Raw genomic sequence first — 20,311 nt, 5'->3', positions numbered from 1 at the left:
GTGATGATGTTGTCTGAAATGGACAAAAGAGGTGTCTGTTTGCTGAGAGGAGGAAGAATGAAAGAGAGGAGAGAGCTCAATGAATCAGAGTTTCGAGGGCAATGGCACAGGAGAAGGGCAGGACAATCGCCTGTTTGTGAAAATAGACTGAACAAAAAGGAGTTTATATGAAGTTGAAAGAGGATGAAACAAACATTAATGCAGAAAACGAAGAAGAAGATGAAGAAGAAGAAGATGATGATGATGAAGAAGAAGAAATTGCAGCAATCGCTTTATCAGCCCCATTTCCCTCTCTCAAATCACTCCCATTCTTGTCTCTCTTTCTGCTGTCTGCAATCGAGTCGAGTCAAACGGACCCATAGGCGAATCCTCCTCTTCGATCTCATACGTTCTCATAAACAGCATCTCATCCCTCTTTTCGCTTCTGTGTATTTCCGGAAACAGCTGGCCACACAACTGCAATGGCATTGTTTTGCATGTGTGAATCATCAGCAGCTTCTCGCAATGTGCCTGCGCATTCATCCTGCTGTTCACCAAACCTTGCAGCTGCTTTGCCACCTGCTTGAACATCAGCGTATGCTTCATCTGCTTCTTTATCTCTCTTTCTCTCTCTCTCTCTCTTCCCTTCAATTTCCTTCTTGCTCTGTTGTGATTGTTCTCTGCAATGCGCAAAATCTTCTGGAATGCCTGTTAAATCTGCTCGCTTCCTCCTCCAGCTTCCCACCTCTCGCTCGACCTGATGCTTCTTTCCCTCCTCTTTCCCTTTCAAAATAGCACAAACCACAGTGGAACAGAAAGGTTGTGCAGTTGATGCTGTTTCAAAACCTTTCTGGCTTTGACAGAGTACTTCGTCCATCGCTCGACACAGATGAAACATTCGAAATGGACAAGGGAGTGGAACAGGTGGCTGGACAGGCGGAGCAAGAAGATGTTGTTTCCAAAGAGCAGCAAAGATTCTTTGTTGCAACTCTCTTTCTTTGATAAGGTTCAAAGCCGAGCTCGATGGTCGAAACACGTTCAGCTTGGGGACTGTAATGAAGGAAAAGTTAGAGCCGCAGTTTGGGATTGGAAATGTCCCAGATAAAAGAAAAAGAAAAAGAAAAAAAGGAGTTGCTAATGCTAAAGTGAAAGAAAGAAGAGAAGAGGAAGAGGAAGAGGAAGAGGAAGTGAGTGTTCTGGAGGCGGAATCGCTGCATATTGCTCTTGCACATCCTCAGTGCGTAACACTATTTGGCTGGAGTGAATGTTGGACAGGGAGGCAGGATCATCCTTCGTCCATGACTGTGATTCATTTGCTGGTGGCAGGTTGCACACAACATGAGAGAACTGATCCAAAGTCAGTTGAGGCAGTGATGGCACAGCAGGGTGATATGGTGTGCTTCACATTGAAAAAAGGGAAGTCTGCTTGAGAAGAAGAAAAAGACGGTGAAGAAGTGATGTTGTTGGAAGAAGAAATGGAGGAGGAGGAAGAGCGTGAAGAAGACAAAGAAGGAGAATATTATATCAGCCAAGAAGAAAATATGTGCAGATAACTTCATTTGTCAGAGCAGCGCAAATGACAACAATTACAGCAAACATAATGAAGAATGCAAAGAGGGGGAAGAAAGCGATGAGGGGGAAGAAGAAGAAGAAGAAGGAATTGCAGCATCAACAGAATTATAATCTTCAGAGAATCATTTCAAAACGAAATTCGTCGTTTCTCTCCTGACATGCTCTGACACAAAGCCAAAAATGGCAAACAGGCTGTTTCACACAGATGACAGCCAGCCAGAAATATTCTTCGTTTGGCAATTGTTTCGAGAAGGAGAAGACTCAACAGCAGGACAATGCGGATCAAATGCATTTGGCGTTTCGACTGAAGAGGAAGCAGGAAATGGAGGAGGATGAATTCATGGCGCGGGGAAAAGAAGGTGAAGACAAAGAAGAAGATGAAGAAAAACAAAAATTAGTCGAATTCGATGAAGAAGAAACACTTGCAGAAGGTGATGAAGGTGATGAAGGCGGAGAAGAAAAGAAGAAAAGGAAAGAGAAGAAGAAGAAGGTGATGAAGATAATGATAAAGAAGGAAATAAAATTATTTCATATGCTTAGGTCGTGGAAAGAAAAACGTGACGAAAAAGTCGAAGAGAGAAAAGCAGATAAAGAAAGTGAAGAAGATGAAGAAAAACATTGATGAAAACGGATGGGCGAAATGCGGAGTTCTTTGATGAGCAGCAGGTCTTGCTTCGAAAAAGAGAGAAATCGGAGTGTGTGCCAAGGAGAGGCGAACGAGTTAACATTCACCAGAATGATCTGTTTGAAATGATTGACTATCACCAGGCGCATTGGAGATGTTTGGTTCGAGGACAACAAAAAACACATCGGATGATTGCATATGTTTGGCGTAGAGAGAGAGAAAGAGAGAAAGAGATAGAGAGAGAGAAAGAGAAAGAGAAAGAAAGTTGGAAGGAAAAGAGGAAGAAGAAGGAGACGCTTGGTTGAGAGAAGAGAAGTGAGAAAAGAAGGATAAAACAGAGAAGAAAAATGTATGCCCCACAAACCAGACACTTCGGAAATGCTTTCGACATCTGGCTAAATGGACAAAGAGAACGAAAACAGCGAAAAGGAAGAATGAGCTGCTGTTGCAGAGAGCTTCTCACCAGAAAAAAAGTGTGACGAGCTGGCAGAAGAAGAAAGTGGAGAGAGCGATCATGAACTGCTCGTTGATTCCGCACAGCCTCAAAAGCTGGAGTGCTTTGTCGAAGGGAGCAGACAGCGAAGGCACGAAGGTGCAAGTTAGGAGGTCAGCGGAGCTCGGAAAAGAGTGCAGCAGATTGGAACAGGAACTGGAGGTGTGGATATCAGCTGCGGGGCGAGCAATGACAAAGACAGAAGAGGATTAAAATGCATGTGCTTCGAAATGCACAAGCGGAGCAAGAGCGTTGATCGAAGACAAAGTGGATGGAAACGGTTATAAAATGGCGTCGATCTATTGTGTGAAGAACGATGATTGAAGAACGATGTCGTGGTTCCTTGTCATGAGTTCGGCAAGTGCGTTCACTCTTTCAGTTTCATCTTGAAGAGAAAGAGAGAGGGGTTGTGGGACAAGTTGGTGGAGTGTGTGTTGAGGAGGCTGAAGTGAGAAAGAAAGCGCAACTGCCTTTCTGTGAAGAGTAGCCCAACAACCAGAAGAAGAGATTCGCAAGATTGCATTGCATCAGCATTGAGGAAGCACTGCAAATAGGCAGAGAGGTGGACGGAAAAAGAAAAGCAGCAGCGCCTGAATGACCAGCATGAGCGAAATACTTCATACGATTTTTCGGAACATGAGGAAGTTGGGAGTGTGCTGCTCGCTGCCTTCTAAGAGAAGGAGGAGGAGCCTTTGACAGAGAATAATGAACCAGAATACAAACAAATTCCATATGCCGCACTGGCATGGAAGAACCCTTTCTGCTGATTGTCGTTGTCCTTGATGCTTTTGTCGATGATGGTAATTGGAACGGAGGTCTCTGTTCTTTTATCTCGATCTCTTTCTTGGCCTCCATCTCTTGCACCTCTTTCATCGATCACTCTTTCTCTTTCCCTTCCCATCAAACGATTGATTCATGCGTCTTCCTCGTTGCTCATCGGCTTCATGTTGTTGTTCGGGATGCTGCACTCGCAGAATGCCAATTCTGTCTCAGAAGTGTCCCACAGAAGCAAGGCAATTGAACTGTGTGCAGCAGCAGGCAGAGCCAGTGGTCGAAGTTGAACAGATAACGACGATGACAGTGGAACAGAAGAAGAAGTTTAATCTTTGCTGAAAGTTGTTGATGGTTCAAAAACGCGTAATGATATTTCGGACGAGAATGAATTTTGTCTCTTTCTGGCAGGAAGCAAGAAACTAATCCTCGCACATGATAAAATACAAAGAAATCAATTCGGTTCATTTCGAAGTCAGCAATAAAGAAGACAATTACGGCGAATTACTCTGAATATTGTGCAGAGCTGCATTTGGCGGAGTGAACGCGGTTTTGAATTCGGAGCTGTAAAGGCGGCTTTGCTCCTGATTTGATGAAGATAAAGAAGAAGAAGAAGAAGAAGAAAATGATAATGGCCAAGAAGGTAAAAATACAAAATTTCATTTGTCGAGGAGGTGCATATGAAAACAATGAAGGAGAAGAATTCGATGAAGGAAATGAAGTAGATGAAAGAGATGAAGATGGAGAAGAGGAAGAAGACGATGACAGCAATGATGGCAATGATAGAGATGAAGATGATAAAGATGATGACGGCGATGTTATTGTCAAGTTTGAATACTATATATCTTCTGTCAGAAGATATCTTCAGCATCATAACCTCGTTCTCTGCTTCAATGGATAACCCATCGACGACACAATGCCAAAGGCGAGTGTTAAATGATTCGGATCCATTTTGCCTGTAATTTGCCTCCAGCTGCCGTATTACGCAAAACTGTCTGTTTTCCTCTTATTTTCGCCTCTCAAGCCAAGCAATCAAATGCTGTTCCATCGCTCCCCCCGGTCCATAAAATCAATGTCTTGCCCTTCTCATCCCAAGAAAGGCGCCTTGCTCTGTCTCAACCAATTTCAATCACCTGTTTCAGTCATCTGACTCAATTTTTCTTACAATGCTTTTTTTGAAAATGTCCTCTTCATCCTCAAAAGGTGCTTCCTTTTCATAGAGATTGGACATTCTTCCTTTTTGTCTTGGACATCTTCCAACCCCGTTGATTTCTGCTCTATTAATTTTCATTATTCATCGTATTTCCATATGCCACATGTTGAATCCAAAATAAGTAACATAAACATTTGTAACAAAATGCATTCACATTCCAATATATTTGTAAAATAACATTTGCCTCGCTTCCTCGCTGTTCTGCTCTGTTTAGCACAAATCATCCATTTTAAATATAATTTGTCTGAATCACGACTTAGGAGAGGATATGGATGGAAATATCTTCACAATCAATAGAATAATATAAAATGCATACATTGAAAATTCTTCATTTCCATCGAAAATGTCATGGCTTGACAGTTCTCCAACAATCAAAAAGAATAATTCCAGCTTCCCTCATAATAAAATTGTTGTTGTCTCATCTGCCATATCACAAAAAAATAATTCACTCATCCCAGCTGGAATGTTTGACGTCTTGATTTCCCATTCTGTTGACAGTTTTTTTATCATTTAACTTTGATCATTTTCCATAACAGATTAGAGAGATTGATGAATGAAAGAGGATTCAATTTGAAGCATTTTGGTTGAAAGGGCAGAGGCTGGAAGAGAAATGGGGACAGGGGATTGTTTGTGGGGCAGCTCAATAACCTTGCCAATTCTTGTTGTTTGAGTGCCAAATGAGCAGAAAAGAAATTGATTTCAAACTTTTGGCAGCTGTCTGGTGCTCATGATGAGCATGAGATAATTAGAGGGAGAAAATGTCGACAATGTATTTATTTATCATTCAGCACTGGATTGCAACATATCCTGCCAATCTCCTGAATAAATGGTATTTTATTGAAAAGTGAATAAAAAGGAATAAAATCACCAAATCTTGCTTTGGTCATGTCACAACATTGTTGCACTCTTGGACAATTCTGTCATTCTTCTCATATTTGTGTTATCTCTCAATTTTATTGTGAAGTTCAAAGCATATGCAAATGGACAATATTCATCCATCAAAATTCACTTTTTCCTTCGTGAATCATATTCGCTTTCCATGTTTTCAAACGTGTTTTCTTCTTCTTCATATTCTCCAATACTCGATCTGGGAAATTGGATCAACATCCCTCAACCACCCAAAGAGACAAAACAAGATGTTTTTCTTGTATTTGAAAGGTATTATTCTTCGACTGAAATGTCACTAAGCTTGCTGTGAAATTTTTCTTTTTCTGCCATTCCATCATCGCCATCCCCTGTTTCGAAGTGTTATCTTCATCAACATTATTGGAAAAATCCATCTGATCTCAGTGTGTGAATCAATCAATCAGAAGGAACAAGGATTGTTTATCAGTCTATTTGTTTTGTTGTTGTTTGTGGAAGGAAATATCACGAAGCGTTTAGCATTTGAATTGGAGTCAGAAAGTCCAATCACGTGAGCACTTTGGTGATCATCAGGGTTGTGTGTCCATGGAAAGTGATGGGGAAAAGAGATAATGCAAAAGGCGTAAAATGAGCAGAGGAATTATTTTGAATCTGTTTGTGTATGAAGCCTTGGGCATGAGGCAAAAGGGATGACAACAAGATGGATATTTTTTGAGAGGGATTGTCAAAGAAGTTCTTTGAACTGAACAAGGATTGAAATATCAATTGGTGTGCCTGAGTGGATTTTGAGCAGGATACACATTCTTTGTCCATCTCACAAGTCTCAATTCAAATGTGTGTTCCATTTGAAATGAGTGATGGGTTCTTAAACTGTATTTGAGGATATGGAGAGAAGCTTTTCCTGATAGAAATGGTGGGGCTGGCTAATGCAGTTTGTTTTCTTTTGCAATCAGACATCTGGGAAAATAGGAAGGATGCATTTGTGGAGAATGGAGAAACTGGAGAGTTTTGAGGGTGATGGAGGAATGAGATGTCTCGTTCAGAACGAGTTGGGAGAAGGGAGCAGAGGGGAATGATGGTGAAAGAGCAAGGAGGATTGATGGATGAAACTCAGTTTGCGAAGGGAAGGAAAGAAGTGAAAATTGATTTATTAATCATTTTTTTATATGAGTTGTTGTTTGTCTTGTGGTGTGGCTGATCATCATCCATCACTTTGGAAAATGTGTGTGGAGGAGGTTGCATTGTCTTTGGTATTCCCTTTTGATATTTGTGTTTTGGGGGAATGTGTGCCTGTGAATGAGCAAAAAGAGGGGGGATGAATGTTGTTGGGTGTGATGGAGATGTGTCTGTTTTGCAATGAGGAAGAGGAAGAGGAAGAGGAAGGCGATGGAAGGGGCAGTTGGCAGTCTGCTTGGAGGGGTGTTTGGAAGGGAGAAGGAAAGAAGAAAAGCAGAGAGGCATGGGATTGAGATGGAATGGAATGGAAAGGGAGGAGGAAGAAGGAAGAAGAAAGGTGAAGAGAAGATGGTGTGGCTGGGCAAATGAAATGGGGTGAGGAGTGGTTGTGGGTGTGATGATTCCACGCTCAGCAAGGTTGTTGGCAATGCTGATGGAGGTGACAGAAGCTGTGTGTTTCGGAGCAGAAAAGTTGGGAAATGCAGACAGAAAAAATGAGAGAGGATGATGAGTGGCAGGCTGTCGGAGGGGGGTGAAGATGAAGCTGAAGAAAGGATGCTGGATGGGCATATGCCCCATGGAGCAGATGTGTTTGTTGAGTGAGGTTGAGGGGCAGTTGTATTTTTGGAAGGGAGAGGAAAGAAGAGGGAAATGGAGAACATTGGGAGGGTGTGGAGCTTGTTGGAACAAGAGAAGGAAGATGAAGGAAAGGGGGCATTTGAATTGTGATATGCATGAAGGTATTGAAAATGTCTTTCAAAATTCACAAAAAAATTATTTTGTAATTTTTCAGAGAAATTTCAAGCACATTATTCTCTGTTTTGTTTTCATTCACATTGTTGATTTCTTTTTCGCTCAGTTTCATTCAAAACATATTTATTTATCTGTCTGTTTGAGTGACATTCCCCTGTGTGAAAAAATGCAAGGGAATGAATACACATTATTGCCTTTGTGAAGGAGCCAGGGCAAATGAATTCTTTTGTGAAGGCTGAGAAAATGGATTTGGGGGAGTCTGGACACAGAAACCAGGGGAAATGGCATTTTTCTTCTTTATAAATATTATTAAAAATATATTGACAATTACAAAAAAAAATACTTTTTTAATAGATAGAGGAATTGGTTTATGCAATCAGATCAAATGAAAACAGAAAAAAGCGGAAAGCGTGTTGAGAGAAGTTTTGCAGCCTGAAGCAAACACGGTGCACGGCATCCTCTGAGGGATGTGATTCGATCCTTGGGGTGGTACGGGTGCTGAGCCTCTGGGGTGTCTGGGAAATGGGGCAGCGATTTATCGGCCAGATGGCTGTGCCTGCACATGGAGCATGTTTGTGGTGCCTCTTTCTATGCGCTGTGCCTGCAAAATGTTGTGGTGGGGTTGCATGAGTGGGCTTGTAGGGCAGTCTGGTGCCGGTGGGTGTCGTTGTTTCCTTTCAGAATGTTATCTAATCTGCCAGGGTGGTGGAGGTGTGCCATTTTGTTTGCCTCTCGAGGGAGCTGTTAACGTGTTACACCTTTTTTATTTCTATTTTTTCGGATTTTATTTCTCAGCAGGGCGCAGCTGGGGATGTTTTGCAACAGAAGAATTTTTCGATGATCCGGGTTCCTGGGTGGGCCAAAACGGCGGGGAAGGGGATGGGAGCAATGGAAACGGCGATTGGGAGGGGTGCAGCGTGGAGACGATGGGCTGTGGCAGAATTTTGTTTTTTCACCTCAAAGGCAGTTATTGGCAGCTGTGGCAGCACCAACACAAATACGGATGATTTTATTGAATAACTTCCTTCAGACCTGGGATTTGCCGTTATTTCAGCCAGCATAATTATTTCGACTCCAACTGTCACTCGTCGCACTGAAGACGTTGTTGAAGAGATCGAAAGAGAATTCGTCCCAATCACACTCACCATCTTCCCTCTCCCAACAACAGAAATCTTCTTTTCCCCAACACTGATCGTCTCCCCTTCGCTCACATGCTTCCCACTCAACACTGTGATTGTCGAGCTCAGCTGCGCCATGCTCGACCCCACCGCATGCCCCACTGTCTTGCACGGTGCTGCCTCACTCATCCCACACAGATTGTTTGTGTCATCTCCACTCACCCCAACATATATTGTTTTGTCCTTCAACCATCCCTTTTTTTCTGTATGCTGATAACTATTGTATAAATAGCACACTCTCTTCTCATTGCTATTCGTTGTATACGATTCGTAGAACGGGTTGTTCGAAGAAAAGTGATTGTAATTGTCTTGAAAATACACATCATGCCCATATGGAGTGGAAGTTGTTGTGCAACTGCAATCGTGGAAGAAGAAGAAATAGCAATAAATGTTGTCGTCTGGAGCTATTTGTTGGTTTGGATTGAAACACAATCCTCCGCCATATGACACTGCTGAGCACGAAATAAACTGGAGGCTCCTCATTTTGAATGCAGCCGGAACAGTTACACAATACATCCCTCCGCCATAAGAATTTGTAAGAGAACACGAAGTGAATGAGCACTCAAACACACAAGCGCTCTCTCCTTTCCCACTTTCTGTTCCAATACAGGAAGATCCAGAAACATTAAAAGATACAAGATAAAGTCCTCCTCCATAACCACTTACTTTGCATTTCTGGAACTCGCACCCACTGATCCTGACACATGTTGAAATCGAATAAATGTCAATTCCTCCGCCTTCGTAGTTCTGTGCTGTGCAAGCGTTGAACGAAGTATTCTCGACCGTAATGGAACGTATTTCATATGCTGTTATTGCTCCTCCGCCATAAAACGCATAGCAGTCGTTGAACGAGCAATGCTTTATAGAAAGTGTTCCCGATGACAGACCGTATATATTGATTGCCCCTCCATTTGAAGCGCTATCTTCATATTCGTCATTTTCTCCAGTTGTACTTGATCCATTCCACACACACCAAGTGAACGAATTCGCCCCATTGTCTGTAATCTGCTGTCTCGCTGGTTTCGATGGATTCCCTTCAGTCCCATTGACTTCAACATTCTGAGAGCGATAGCATCCGATAAACGAGGTATTCGAGGCATCCAGGGAAGACGAAGGGCTATTGAGCGAAGGCAGAAGGTTTTATAGAAGGGAATTGACAAAAGATGAAGAATCTTGTTGTTTAGCTGAGATGTTAGAAAAGACCAAAAGAGAGCGCGATGCAAGGGATATGACGAGCAATGGAAGAATGGATGTGAAGAAATGCAAAAAGAAGAGAAATGCGTCTCGCCCTCCGAAAGCGCTGTCTCCTTCTTCTCTTTTTATTTTTATCATTGTTGTTGAATGAATTGTTATATTTCTCAAATTTTTATTGTTAAAATAATAAGACAGTTGATGTTATTGAAACGCATTAGTGGTATTTTTTTTTTTTAATTCTTTTAATTCAAAGCAAATTTTGAGAGTTTCAAAAGCTAAATGCCAATGGCCAAGATGCATTCATTCTTTTCTTTGAAGGCACGTTTGGAATCAAAATTTATTGTTTCCTTTTTATTTTATTTATTGAATATGAAAGTGAATGAAATGATGAAGATATTTTGGATTAACAACAATCGTTTTTTGTTTTGTTTGTTTTGTTTTTATCGAAATATTTGAAATATGTATTGATTGAATATTTGCAGCAAATAGAAATGAATAATACTTTTAATTCGTTTCATTTTCATTTGATAATTTTGAAGCAATATTTTTTATTCTGTAGAATGTTTTTGAAATCATATGTTTTTCAGAGTGTAAATAATAACAAACTTTTTTATTATTGAAGTGGATAATTCATGTTTAATAATTCTGTCCATTGCAATTATCACAATAACATCTGTTAAAGATATTCAATAGAGAAAAAATACTTTTCAAATCGAGTAACACTTTTATTTTTTGTGTTCATCTTCTTGTTTCATTTGACAAATTGTCAAACAGAATTTTTCGTAAAAAAAATATGATTTCTCCAATAATTGCCCATTCATATCCCAAAAAAAAATTTTTTTTTGCGTTTAATATTTACAAAGAAACCAATAATTTTGTTCAGATTCATTGTCGTTTCATTTTGTTTTGAAACAGTCATTTACACATATTGCTATTCACATTTGGTAAACTTATCATTCAGCAATGAATAACTTATTGTTCAAATTTGGTGAACTTATCATTCGATATTGTTGAACAGATTCTTCCACAAAAATTCACTTATCATTCAGAACCAATAATTTTGAATGTTTTCCAAATGAAATAATATTTGTGAGAAACAAATTTTTGTTGAGTACCAGAAAGTGCTGCTAATGTTATATTTTGTCATTTTTTATTTTATTGAAGGGGAAGGTGTCATATATTTCAATATTTTGTTCACAATTTTGAGAATATCTAATTTTTCAGAAAATATTTCAAATTGTGAATTCAGTTGTCTAATTTTTTTTGAAAAATTCCTTTTGTTTAATATTCAAATAATATGCAAATTGATTATATTCATCAAATTTCCGTTTCAACTCACAAAACTTCACATTAATGAATATAATATCATTGTCAATTTTTTGTTTTCATAACAGCAATATTTGATGAGTGGGAACAAAAATTTGATCGAAATATGAAAATTTTATTTTATTTGAATACACCATTTATTATTCAAATTTGGTAAACTTATTATTCAAAATTAATAAACTTATTATTCAAAATTAATAAACTTATTATTCAAAATTAATAAACTTATTATTCAAAATTAATAAAATTGAGTATTTTTTGAAAAAAAAATTTTGTATTAAGCCTTCCTTTGATTGAGTGTCGAAAAGTGATTAAAATATCATATTCCGTCAATATTCAAAATGCAGATGAGAAATTGAACCTTTAATTTTTTTATTTGTGAATAAACATGAAAATTTCCGATTTTTCAGAAAAAAATCATCATCATGGAAATCGGATTATCTTTGAATTATTTCACCTCACATTGTTAGATTTCACATTACGCAATAAAGATATTATATTTTCATTTAAATATATCCAGAGGATCGATAAAAACAAATTAAAAATTAAGAAAGTGCTTTTATTGACTTATTTGATTGTGCAAATAAAAAGTTTTCATGAACTTATATTGATGCCTACAATATTTTTTTGAATGAATAATGTGAAATCTGACAATGTGAGGTGAAATAATTCAAAGATAATCCGATTTCCATGATGATGATTTTTTTCTGAAAAATCGGAAATTTTCATGTTTATTCACAAATAAAAAAATTAAAGGTTCAATTTCTCATCTGCATTTTGAATATTGACGGAATATGATATTTTAATCACTTTTCGACACTCAATCAAAGGAAGGCTTAATACAAAATTTTTTTTTCAAAAAATACTCAATTTTATTAATTTTGAATAATAAGTTTATTAATTTTGAATAATAAGTTTATTAATTTTGAATAATAAGTTTATTAATTTTGAATAATAAGTTTACCAAATTTGAATAATAAATGGTGTATTCAAATAAAATAAAATTTTCATATTTCGATCAAATTTTTGTTCCCACTCATCAAATATTGCTGTTATGAAAACAAAAAATTGACAATGATATTATATTCATTAATGTGAAGTTTTGTGAGTTGAAACGGAAATTTGATGAATATAATCAATTTGCATATTATTTGAATATTAAACAAAAGGAATTTTTCAAAAAAAATTAGACAACTGAATTCACAATTTGAAATATTTTCTGAAAAATTAGATATTCTCAAAATTGTGAACAAAATATTGAAATATATGACACCTTCCCCTTCAATAAAATAAAAAATGACAAAATATAACATTAGCAGCACTTTCTGGTACTCAACAAAAATTTGTTTCTCACAAATATTATTTCATTTGGAAAACATTCAAAATTATTGGTTCTGAATGATAAGTGAATTTTTGTGGAAGAATCTGTTCAACAATATCGAATGATAAGTTCACCAAATTTGAACAATAAGTTATTCATTGCTGAATGATAAGTTTACCAAATGTGAATAGCAATATGTGTAAATGACTGTTTCAAAACAAAATGAAACGACAATGAATCTGAACAAAATTATTGGTTTCTTTGTAAATATTAAACGCAAAAAAAAATTTTTTTTTGGGATATGAATGGGCAATTATTGGAGAAATCATATTTTTTTTACGAAAAATTCTGTTTGACAATTTGTCAAATGAAACAAGAAGATGAACACAAAAAATAAAAGTGTTACTCGATTTGAAAAGTATTTTTTCTCTATTGAATATCTTTAACAGATGTTATTGTGATAATTGCAATGGACAGAATTATTAAACATGAATTATCCACTTCAATAATAAAAAAGTTTGTTATTATTTACACTCTGAAAAAACATATGATTTCAAAAAACATTCTACAGAATAAAAAATATTGCTTCAAAATTATCAAATGAAAATGAAACGAATTAAAAGTATTATTCATTTCTATTTGCTGCAAATATTCAATCAATACATATTTCAAATATTTCGATAAAAACAAAACAAACAAAACAAAAAAACGATTGTTGTTAATCCAAAATATCTTCATCATTTCATTCACTTTCATATTCAATAAATAAAATAAAAAGGAAACAATAAATTTTGATTCCAAACGTGCCTTCAAAGAAAAGAATGAATGCATCTTGGCCATTGGCATTTAGCTTTTGAAACTCTCAAAATTTGCTTTGAATTAAAAGAATTAAAAAAAAAAAATACCACTAATGCGTTTCAATAACATCAACTGTCTTATTATTTTAACAATAAAAATTTGAGAAATATAACAATTCATTCAACAACAATGATAAAAATAAAAAGAGAAGAAGGAGACAGCGCTTTCGGAGGGCGAGACGCATTTCTCTTCTTTTTGCATTTCTTCACATCCATTCTTCCATTGCTCGTCATATCCCTTGCATCGCGCTCTCTTTTGGTCTTTTCTAACATCTCAGCTAAACAACAAGATTCTTCATCTTTTGTCAATTCCCTTCTATAAAACCTTCTGCCTTCGCTCAATAGCCCTTCGTCTTCCCTGGATGCCTCGAATACCTCGTTTATCGGATGCTATCGCTCTCAGAATGTCGCAATAGGAGGGAGTGAGGGGAATTTATCGAAACCAGCGAGACAGAAGATTACAGATGATGGGGCGAATTCGTTCACTTGGTGTGTGTGGAATGGGTCAAAAACAACTGGAGAAAATGAAGATTATGAAGATAGCGCTTCAAATGGAGGAGCAATCAATATATACGGTCTGTCATCAGGAACACTTTCTGTAAAGCATTGCTCGTTCAACGACTGCTATGCGTTTTATGGCGGAGGAGCAATAACAGCATATGAAATACGTTCCATTACGGTCGAGAATACTTCGTTCAACGCTTGCACAGCACAGAACTACGAAGGCGGAGGAATTGACATTTATTCGATTTCAACATGTGTCAGGATCAGTGGGTGCGAATTCCAGAAATGTAATGCAAGTAATTGGGGAGGAGGACTTTATCTCGATTCTTTTCAAGTTTCTGGATCTTCCTGTATTGGAACAGAAAGTGGGAACGGGGAGAGCGCTTGTGTGTTTGAGTGTTTCTTCACTTCGTGCTCTCTAACATATTCAAGTGGTGGAGGGATGTATTGCCAAAGTGTCCCAACTGCATTCAAAATGAGGAGCCTCCAATTTATTTCGTGCTCAGCAGTGTCATATGGTGGAGGATTGTGTTTCAATCCAAACCAACAAATAGCTCCAAGCAACAACCTTTATTGCTATTTCTTCTTCTTCCATGATTGCAGTTGCAGTAATTCCACTCCATATGGCCACGATGTGTTTTTTCAAGACAATTACAATCACTTTTCTTCGAATAACCCGTTCTTTGAATCATACACAACGAATAGCAATGAGAAGAGAGTGTGCTATAATGGTAATAGCCTTCAACATACAGAAAAGAAGGGATGGTTGAAGGACAAAACAATATATGTTGGGGTGAGTGGAGATGACTCGAGCAATCTGTGTGGGATGAGCGAGTCTGCACCTTGCAAGACCGTGGGGCATGCAGTGGGGTCGAGCATGGCGCAACTGAGCTCGACAATCACAGTGCTGGGTGGGAGGCATGTGAGTGAAGAGAAGACGATCAGTGTTGGGGAAAAGGAGATAATAATAACAGGGAAAGGGAAGGCAGTGAGTGTGGTTGGGACGAATTCTCTTTCGATCTCTTCAACAACGTCTTCAGTGCGACGAGTGACAGTTGGAGTCGAAATAATTATGCTGGCTGAAATAACGGCAAATCCCAGGTCTGAAGGAAGTTATTCAATAAAATCATCCGTATTTGTGTTGGTGCTGCCACAGCTGCCAATAACTGCCTTTGAGGTGAAAAAACAAAATTCTGCCACAGCCCATCGTCTCCACGCTGCACCCCTCCCAATCGCCGTTTCCATTGCTCCCATCCCCTTCCCCGCCGTTTTGGCCCACCCAGGAACCCGGATCATCGAAAAATTCTTCTGTTGCAAAACATCCCCAGCTGCGCCCTGCTGAGAAATAAAATCCGAAAAAATAGAAATAAAAAAGGTGTAACACGTTAACGGCTCCCTCGAGAGGCAAACAAAATGGCACACCTCCACCACCCTGGCAGATTAGATAACATTCTGAAAACAAACAACAACACCCACCGGCACCAAGCTGCCCCACAAGCCCATTCATATAGCTGACTCACAACACTATGCAGGCACAGCGCATAGAAAGAGGCATCACAAACATGTTCCATGTGCAGGCACAGCCATCTGGCCGATTAATCGCTGCCCCATTTCCCAGACACCCCAGAGGCTCAGCACCCGTACCACCTCAAGGATAGGGTCGCACCCCTCAGAGGGTGCTGTGTGCCATGTTTGCTTCAGGCTGCAAAACTTCTCTCAACATGCTTTCCGCTTTTTCTGTTTTCATTTGATCTGATTGCATAAACCAAATCTTCGATCAATTGGATAAAATAATTATTTTTTTATTTATAAAATTTGTTCATTTTATTGTTTATATTTATTCTTTTTTTAAATATAAAGATGAATGTTCATTGTTTGCATGTTTAAATTATGCACGATAAAAAAAAATTTGTAGAATTGTATTTGATAAATGAACTTTTTGAAAAAATGGATGGTTGATAATATCCATAATATGTGTGTGTAAACGCACATATATAAAAGAATTAATGAGCAGAGAAAAAGTTGAAAAAAAAAAGAAAATACAACAAATCATTTTCATTCTTTTTTTATTCACATCTATGCAAACAATATGAATCAAAATGCAATTTTGTTATGGAATTAGAAATTTATGAACTGTAATCAATTTTCCTCTAAATGCTGCAGGAAGGTGAAAAATGCATATTTCATTTCATTTCATTTCTTGTCATTTCTTTTTTTTTTTTTCTATTTCAATTTCTTCTTCCTCTTCATTTCATCTTTCCTCTTCTTCCTTCTTCATCTTTTATTTTTTCTTTTCCTTTCCTTTCCTTTTCTTTCTTCATTTCTTTTCATCTTTTCTTTCTTTTCTTTCTTCTTTTCATTTCATCTTTTCTTTCTTTCTCTTCATTGACTCCACAAATTTCATTTGAGAAGCAAAAAATTGGTCAATTGGAGATAAATTCATTCTGAATGAATTAGAAGAAGAAGAAGAAGAAGAAGAAGAAGAAATTAATTTATTATTATTAGAAGAAGAAGATAAAGGAGAAGGAAGAGGAGAAGAGGAAAGAGAAGAAGAAGGAAGAGAAGAAGAAGGAAGAAAAGGGAAGGAAGGAGAAGGAGAAAGAGAAGAAATTAAATTAGAAGGAAGAGAAGAAGAAGAAGGAGAAGAAGAAGAAGAAGGGAAAAGAAGATCAGATTTAAGAGAAGAAGAAGAAGAAGGAAGAAGAGGAAACGATAAAGGAAAAGAAGGAGAAAGAGAAGAAAGAGAAGAAGAAGAAAGAGAAGAATAAGGGAAAGGAGAAAGAGAAGGAGAAAGAGAAGAAGGAAGAGAAGAAGAAGGAGAAAGAGAAGAAGAAGAATTAGAATGAATATATAAATCTTTCAAAAATTTTGGAATAGAATTTCTATTTGAAGATAAATGCATATCAAAAATTGGATTGAAAAATGTATTTTTTTCATTTTTTTTGAAATTTTTTTGTTTTTCGTGTTTTTTCTCTTTTTCTCTTTCTTCTTCTCCTCCTCCTCCTTCATTTTCTATGCTATTTGATATAGCAACTTTATATTTATTCTTCTTCTCTTTCATCATTTCTTCTTTCTCTTCCTCTTCTTTCTCTTTCTCTTCCTCCTTTTTCTTCTCTTTCTCTTTCTCTTTCTCTTTCTTCTCTTTCTTCTTCATCTTCATCACTTCTTTCAGTTCTTTCATTTTCCTTTCCAATTCTAACAATTCTTCTTCTTCTTCTCTTTCTTCTCTTTCTTCTTCTTCTTCTCTTTCTCTTTCTTCTTCTTCTTCTTCTTCTTCTTCTTCTTCTTCTTCTTCTTCTTCATATCTTTCTCTTGTTTCACTTCTTGTTCTTCTCTTTCCTCTTTCATTTCCTTTCCTTTCATATTTTTGATTTTTCTTTTGTTTTAATATCAATTTTCTTTCTTTCTCTTTCTCTTTCTCTTTCTCTTTCTTCTCTTTCTTCTTCTTTCTCTCTTTTCTCATTTCATTTTCTTCACTTAAACTTCCTGAAAAACTATCAGAAAATAATGAAATTTCCTCTTTTTCTTCATCATTTTCTTCATTTTCTTCTTCTTCCTCCTTTTCTTCGTCTTCTTCTTCACCATAATAATCATCATAATAATCATAACATTCATCATCATCTTCTTTCTCTCTCCTTCTTATTTCATTTGGTTCTAAACTTCTCCATCTTCTTCCTTTTCCCCTTCCTTTTCCTCTTCTTTCTCTCATATTTCTCCGAAACATCATATTTCTCCGGATTTTTGATCGTCCCACATTTAAATTCTGCATTTGTTTTTGAGAAGATGAATGAGGAGGAGTTAGAAGAGAAGAAGAAGAAGAACGAATTAAATGAGAAGAAGGAGAAGGAGAAAAAGAAGAAGAAGAAGAAAGAGGAGAAGAAAGAGGAGAAGGAGATAAAGAAAGAGGATGAATAATTGTATGATTTTGAAATGAAGAAGAATTCAGAGGAGAAAGAGAAGAAGAAGAAGAAGAAGAAAATGAAATAGGAGAAGGAAAGATTGAAGATCTAATGGAAGAAGAGAAAGAAGAAGGAGAAGAAGGAGAAGGAGAAAGAGAAGAAGAAGAAATATTTTTATGAGAAGAAAAAGGAGTCGAAGCAGAAAGAGGTTTGATTGATGGATCGAAGGAGAAATCAGATGGAAGATCAGAAATATCAAATGAAGTGGAAGAAGAAGAAGAAGAAGAAATTAAATTTGTAGAAGAAGAAATAGAAGAAGAAGGAGAAGATGAAATGATTGGTGTATTATTTGGCAAAGAAGAAAATGAAATGGGAGAAGAGAAATAATTCGAGTTTTTCATTTGTTTTTGTGCTTTCTGAATGAAAGAAGGAAATTCTTCATTCAATTCATCCAACTTCTCCTTGTGTGTTTTGCACTTCCTATTTAGTCCACTTCGTAAATTATAATTATTTGTATTATTTTCGTTATTTTTGTCATCTTTTGGTGAAATAAATTGAATTTCTTCTTCTTCTTTATTTTCTTTTTCTCTTTCTTCTTCTTCTTTCCCCCTCAAATCATTTCTACTCAAACTCAATTTTCTTCCTTTCCTTTTCCTGCAAAATTCCTCAACTGCCTTCGGAATAATTATTCTATTTCTCCGAAGTTTTTCAACTTCTTCCATCATTTTCTCTTCTTTTCTCTTTATTTCCTTTTTCATTTGAATCAGAAAATGAATTTCTTCATTTATTTCTTTTGCTTCTTCAACCAATTTCTTCTTCTCTTTCTTCAATTCTTCTCTTTCTTTCTTCCATTTTTGAATAAATTTCTTCTTTTCTTCTTCTTTTTCTTCTTTTTCTTTGCAATTTTCTTCTTTTCTTTCATATTTCTTCCTTTTTCCTTCTTCTTTTTCTTCTCTTTCTTCTATTTCTTTCTTCATCTTCTCATTTTCTTCCTCTTTCTTCTTCCATTTTCTTCTTTTCATTTCAATTTTTCTTCTTTTTTCTGTCAAATTTTCATGTTTTTTCCGAATTTCTTCTTCTTTTTCCTTCAAAATTTGCATTTTTCCAATCAAATTTTGAAGAATTATTTGAATTTCTGTTGAATTTGAAGAAGAAGAAGAAGAAGAAGAAGGAGAAAGAGAAGAAAGAGAAGGAAGAGAAGAACGAATAGGAGAACGAGGAGGAAGAGGAGAAGAAAATTGCAATTTTGACTTTGTTTTCTGAGGAGAAGGAGAAAAAGAAGAAGAAGAAGAAGAAATTAAATTAGAAGAAGGAGAAAGAGAGGAAGAAGAAGAGGAAGAAGAAGAAATTGAATTAAATGGAGAAGAAGAAGAAGAAAGAGAAGAAGAAGAGGAGGAGGAGGAAGAAGAAGAAATTAAATTAGAAGAAGAAGAAGAATTTGATGAAGAAAGAGAAGAAGAAATAGAAACAATTGGATTACGAGGTGTATCTAATGAAGAAGATGGATGAGAAGAAGAAGAAGAAATGAAATTAGTAGAAAGAGAAGAAGAAGAGGAAGAAGAAGAGGAAGAAGAAGAGGAGGAAGAGGAGGAGGAGGAAGAAGAAGAAGGAAAAGAAGAAGAAATATCGAAAGAAGATTGAGAAAGCGAAAATAAAGTTTCAGAAATGTTGTTCGAATTATTTGGATGAAAAGAAGAAGAAGAAGAAGAAATTAATTTATTTGAAGAAGGAGAAGAAGAAGAAAGAGAAGAAGAAGGAAAAGAGGAGGAGGAAGAAGAATAAACTGAATCTTGTCTAATAATTTGACATTTACCAAAATTTTTTATTTCTTCTTCTTCTTCTCTTTCTCTTTCTCTTTCTTCTTCTTCTCCATCTTCTTCTTCTTCAATTTCTGGCAAAGAAATAAATTCCTCTTTTTCTTCTTCTTCTCTTCTTTCTCTTTCTCTTTCTCTTTTTCTTCTTTCTCTTTCTCTTTCTCTCTCTCTCTCTTCTTCTTCTTCTCTTTCTCTTTCTCTTTCTTCTTCTTCTTCTTCTCTTTCTCTTTCTCTTCTCATTTTTTCTATTTCATTTTTCGCTTCTTTTATTTTCTCCTTCAAAATTTCATATTCTTCTTCCCTTTTTTCATATTCTTCTTCCAAATTTTCGATTTTTCCTTTGATTTCTTCCATTTCTTTCTTCAATTTCATCTTTTCTTCTCTCAATTCTTCTATTTCTTCTTTCTCTCTCTTTATTTCTTCTTTTCCCTCTTCTTCTTCTTCTCTTCTTCCTCTTCTAATCTCTTCAATTTTCTTCTCTTCTTCCTCTTTCTCCCTTTTTTTCTTCTCAATTTCTTCTTTCACTTCTTCCAACATTGTCATTTCCTTCTTCCTCGTCTCTTCAAACATCTTCTTCATCCTCTTCTCATCTTCCTCTATCATCTCCATTTTCTCTCTCTGTCTTTTGCTCATTTCTTCAATTTTGTTCGCTTTTTGCTTAATTATTCCATCAAGCTCTTCAATCGTCTTCGTCTTCTCCACTATTTGGCTTTGATTTCCTTCTCTTTCATTTTCTTTGAATTTTTCATTTTTCGCAATATTTTCATAAATC

At 36.5% G+C, this 20,311-nt stretch overlaps 5 protein-coding genes across 5 annotated transcripts in view; 1 reads left to right on the top strand and 4 right to left on the bottom strand.

The window, feature by feature from the left end:
- Positions 1-406: 406 nt before the first annotated feature.
- MONOS_13645 (uncharacterized protein) lies at positions 407-877 on the bottom strand (the record flags this gene model as incomplete). The annotated part of the gene is made up of 1 exon (XM_067866366.1): positions 407-877. One exon carries the CDS (start codon positions 875-877, stop codon positions 407-409), a length of 471 nt encoding a protein of 156 aa, XP_067721708.1.
- A 960-nt stretch (positions 878-1,837) lies between these two features.
- Positions 1,838-2,173, top strand: MONOS_16078 (uncharacterized protein; the record flags this gene model as incomplete). Its single annotated transcript, XM_067868988.1, has 1 exon — positions 1,838-2,173. One exon carries the CDS (start codon positions 1,838-1,840, stop codon positions 2,171-2,173), a length of 336 nt encoding a protein of 111 aa, XP_067721707.1.
- An 877-nt stretch (positions 2,174-3,050) lies between these two features.
- MONOS_16077 (uncharacterized protein) lies at positions 3,051-3,542 on the bottom strand (the record flags this gene model as incomplete). The annotated part of the gene is made up of 1 exon (XM_067868987.1): positions 3,051-3,542. One exon carries the CDS (start codon positions 3,540-3,542, stop codon positions 3,051-3,053), a length of 492 nt encoding a protein of 163 aa, XP_067721706.1.
- A 10,355-nt stretch (positions 3,543-13,897) lies between these two features.
- MONOS_11562 (uncharacterized protein) lies at positions 13,898-15,574 on the bottom strand. Its single transcript, XM_067864102.1, has 3 exons — positions 15,249-15,574; positions 15,027-15,164; positions 13,898-14,929 (listed from the first exon to the last, which is right to left on the bottom strand). The coding sequence occupies exons 1-3, from the start codon at positions 15,331-15,333 to the stop codon at positions 14,568-14,570; spliced, it is 585 nt and encodes a 194-aa protein (XP_067721705.1). The 5' UTR covers positions 15,334-15,574; the 3' UTR covers positions 13,898-14,567.
- Positions 15,575-16,182: 608 nt separating this feature from the next.
- Positions 16,183-20,311, bottom strand: part of MONOS_11560fu11561 (uncharacterized protein) — a gene marked incomplete at both ends in the record, with an annotated part of 4,726 nt that continues 597 nt past the window's right edge. Inside the window, one exon of the mRNA XM_067864101.1 lies at positions 16,183-20,311. This exon is cut by the window's right edge and continues 453 nt beyond it. Coding sequence (XP_067721704.1) covers positions 16,183-20,311 — 4,129 coding nt within the window.

The sequence above is a fragment of the Monocercomonoides exilis genome, assembly GCF_001643675.1.
Source record: "Monocercomonoides exilis strain PA203 chromosome Unknown scaffold45-810774, whole genome shotgun sequence".
Taxonomy (NCBI): domain Eukaryota; phylum Preaxostyla; order Oxymonadida; family Polymastigidae; genus Monocercomonoides; species Monocercomonoides exilis.
This window is presented reverse-complemented; position numbering and strand designations above follow the sequence as displayed.

What these genes read in the sequence shown, in the direction of transcription:
- MONOS_11562 (XM_067864102.1), bottom strand. Translation starts at nt 15,333, where the DNA reads ATGAATGGGCTTGTGGGGCAGCTTGGTGCCGGTGGGTGTTGTTGTTTG. An exon ending in AATCTGCCAGGGTGGTGGAG is followed by an intron (nt 15,165 to 15,248) that starts GTGTGCCATTTT and finishes TTTATTTCTCAG; the next exon opens with CAGGGCGCAGCTGGGGATGT. An exon ending in CAGCGTGGAGACGATGGGCT is followed by an intron (nt 14,930 to 15,026) that starts GTGGCAGAATTT and finishes AACTTCCTTCAG; the next exon opens with ACCTGGGATTTGCCGTTATT.